Source organism: Daphnia pulicaria, chromosome 6 (assembly GCF_021234035.1).
Source record: "Daphnia pulicaria isolate SC F1-1A chromosome 6, SC_F0-13Bv2, whole genome shotgun sequence".
In the NCBI taxonomy this organism is placed as follows: domain Eukaryota; kingdom Metazoa; phylum Arthropoda; class Branchiopoda; order Diplostraca; family Daphniidae; genus Daphnia; species Daphnia pulicaria.
In genome coordinates, this window is record NC_060918.1 from 20,389,435 (window position 1) to 20,391,859 (window position 2,425).

At 37.1% G+C, this 2,425-nt stretch overlaps 1 protein-coding gene across 2 annotated transcripts; it reads left to right on the forward strand.

Moving 5' to 3' along the window:
* The first annotated feature begins 210 nt into the window (after positions 1-210).
* On the forward strand, positions 211-2,425 carry LOC124341964 (macrophage mannose receptor 1-like). 2 transcript variants are annotated; one of them, XM_046794921.1, is made up of 7 exons: positions 211-370; positions 433-518; positions 591-705; positions 1,216-1,590; positions 1,684-1,760; positions 1,835-1,940; positions 2,030-2,425. In XM_046794921.1, the coding sequence occupies exons 1-7, from the start codon at positions 262-264 to the stop codon at positions 2,272-2,274; spliced, it is 1,113 nt and encodes a 370-aa protein (XP_046650877.1). In that variant the 5' UTR covers positions 211-261; the 3' UTR covers positions 2,275-2,425. The 2 variants fall into 2 exon arrangements, with proteins under 2 accessions (XP_046650877.1, XP_046650878.1); XM_046794922.1 differs by lacking the exons at positions 433-518; positions 591-705.

The following is a 2,425-nucleotide window of genomic DNA, read 5'->3' on the forward strand; positions in this document are numbered from 1 at the left end:
AACAACCAAAAGTTGTGTAAAATTAATGGCGCTGATGCCTAGACTTTTAAAGTGACAAGGAAAATAAAAGAATCAAAGTAAGCTGACGACAAACATTTCTGATGTTAATGTGATAAAGTGTAGATAATTTGAGTATTTGAGATACCTTTGAACAGTTCAGTTTGATAACCTGCATTATATATTGAGTAACATTATCTGTAGCTATTTCAATCGTCTAAACGGAATCAAGAACGAAATAGGCAATACAACTTTATTCGTGAAATGAACAAGAATTTGTTGCCGTTCAAGTTCTGCCTGATGGTCACAATAATGGCCCATTGCCAAAATATTTTCATCCCTGCAAAATTAATAGGAAAAGTTTATTCAAAAGGTAACAAACTATTAAATTAACGATTTGAACTTGAACGTAGGCCTTTACATTATAACCGATAGATGTTTGTCCTGGATTCTTGCAAAACGACCCTACAATACCTTGTTGGGTTTTGAGTGGCAAATGCTATTGTTTTTCTACCGCAAAAGTAGATATTTATTTTCGGAATTTTTTACATACTTACTATTATATAAGTTAATTCGTGGTTATTTTTGGGAAGCGCCTTGATTGGTCCAATGCGGATACATTCTGCAGAGAAGAAAACATGAACCTTCTTACTATTGAAAATTCCGAAGAAAATCAGCTTATCTACAATCAAGTCAAATCACTATCACGTAACACGTATAGCCTCTTACCAGAGCACTAGAACCCTGGTATAGCACCACTTATATGGAAAGTTCTATCTAAGCCATTTTTCTGAAAAGTGTTTCTCAGTCAGCGCTTCTGTTCAGCGCCACAGCGGGTGTGTTGTGAACTGTTTTTTTCCCTACTTGCAAAAATCTTCTTAGAAAAATCTCCTAAACCTAAGAAACAGGTTTAAAAAACCACTTTCTTTAAAAGAATTATGTTTTTCTTTTTTTAGTATTGTTATGAAAATAGAAAAAAAAATACGCTGTGTCAGAAGATGGACACTGTTGGCGCTAATCAGAGGCGCTAAAACATAAATACTTCAGACCATTTCACACTATCGATTCCAAAAGTCGGCACTTTGGATAACATTTCTGCGAGGAAAGTTAAACAGGCAGTTGCGCTACCAGGGTTCTATGGCTATGCTATTAGATTTACTAACATACACAGTGCTAAGTTGACATGTATAACGCGAAAATGTAAACTGTAACATATAGAAATTCCCAGCGCTGATTACTATTGGACTTCGGGGAAATATTCAAACAATCGATGGGAATGGTCGTCTACTGAACCGATGGATTACACGAATTGGTATTGGGGAGAACCATCTAACATCCAAATTGGAAGCTTTGCCTTCATCAATTTCAATTTTGACGACACTGGATATTGGTTCGATGAAATTGGATCTAGCACTTATATCCTTTTCATTTGCGAATCCATCGATGAGGGCACAGCAGAGACAACAACTGATGCAACCACGACTTTATTATCGTCGACTACCAAGGATACTCTACCTACTACTGTTCAGAGATCGACGACACTAACAACAGCCGAAACAGAATATACAACATCACGAACTACACCTGGCTCATGTAAGAATAATAAATCTTTTCGTGATCGATGTGCCTTACTTACTTGATTGATTGAGACTTTTGTTTAATTCAAACGAACAATCTCTACCAAAGATGATGGTTGCCTGCCATTTGAAGAATGGGGAATGATGTGTAATTACTGGAACGAGACATGCTATTGTTTCACAGGGGTAGGAAAATAAAAAATAACTTTCCATTCGCGACCTTTTCACCTTTTCAACGAAGTGTTACTATTTAATCGCAGGCTTTCCTATGGACGGAGGGTGAAGCGTTTTGCAAGAGCAAAAATATGACTCTTATGGCTGTTGAAACAGAAGAGGAAGATAGGATGATCTACCAAAACTGTAAAGGTACGTGGCATTTAACTATGCTTTATCTGGCAACATAATTTGAACACTCTCTGACGAGATTCCGCGCTTGATACTAAAAGAACATCTAGGTCATTGTCCCACTTACTTTTGGACTGCTGGAAGATACTCCCCACTTAATAATCGCTGGGAATGGGCAACCACCGAACCCTTTCCTCCTATGAACCACACCAATTTTTGTCAGGGTTACGGAGGATCTCATAGCGAACCTTATTGTACAATTTTTGATCAACAGCAGAATTATGACACTGGGTATTGGCGGACTCTTCCCTGCGACATAACCAACTCACATAACCCCGTGGCTTGTGAAAAATAGAACATAAATATGTTGAAACTTTAACGAACTTTAAATAGAATAGTTGAATTACTCCTCTAGTATTATCTTCATTTGAAAAAGCTTGATTGCTGCAGTAAAACATTAACTAGAAAATGTTGTAAGAAAATACAAACTCCGAGGTAGCACTGTA

Coding starts and splice junctions, on each gene's coding strand:
- LOC124341964 (XM_046794921.1), top strand. CDS start 262: ATGAACAAGAATTTGTTGCCGTTCAAGTTCTGCCTGATGGTCACAATA. Junction 519..590: donor ATTGTTTTTCTACCGCAAAA/GTAGATATTTAT, acceptor ATTTTTGGGAAG/CGCCTTGATTGGTCCAATGC. Junction 1,761..1,834: donor CATGCTATTGTTTCACAGGG/GTAGGAAAATAA, acceptor ATTTAATCGCAG/GCTTTCCTATGGACGGAGGG.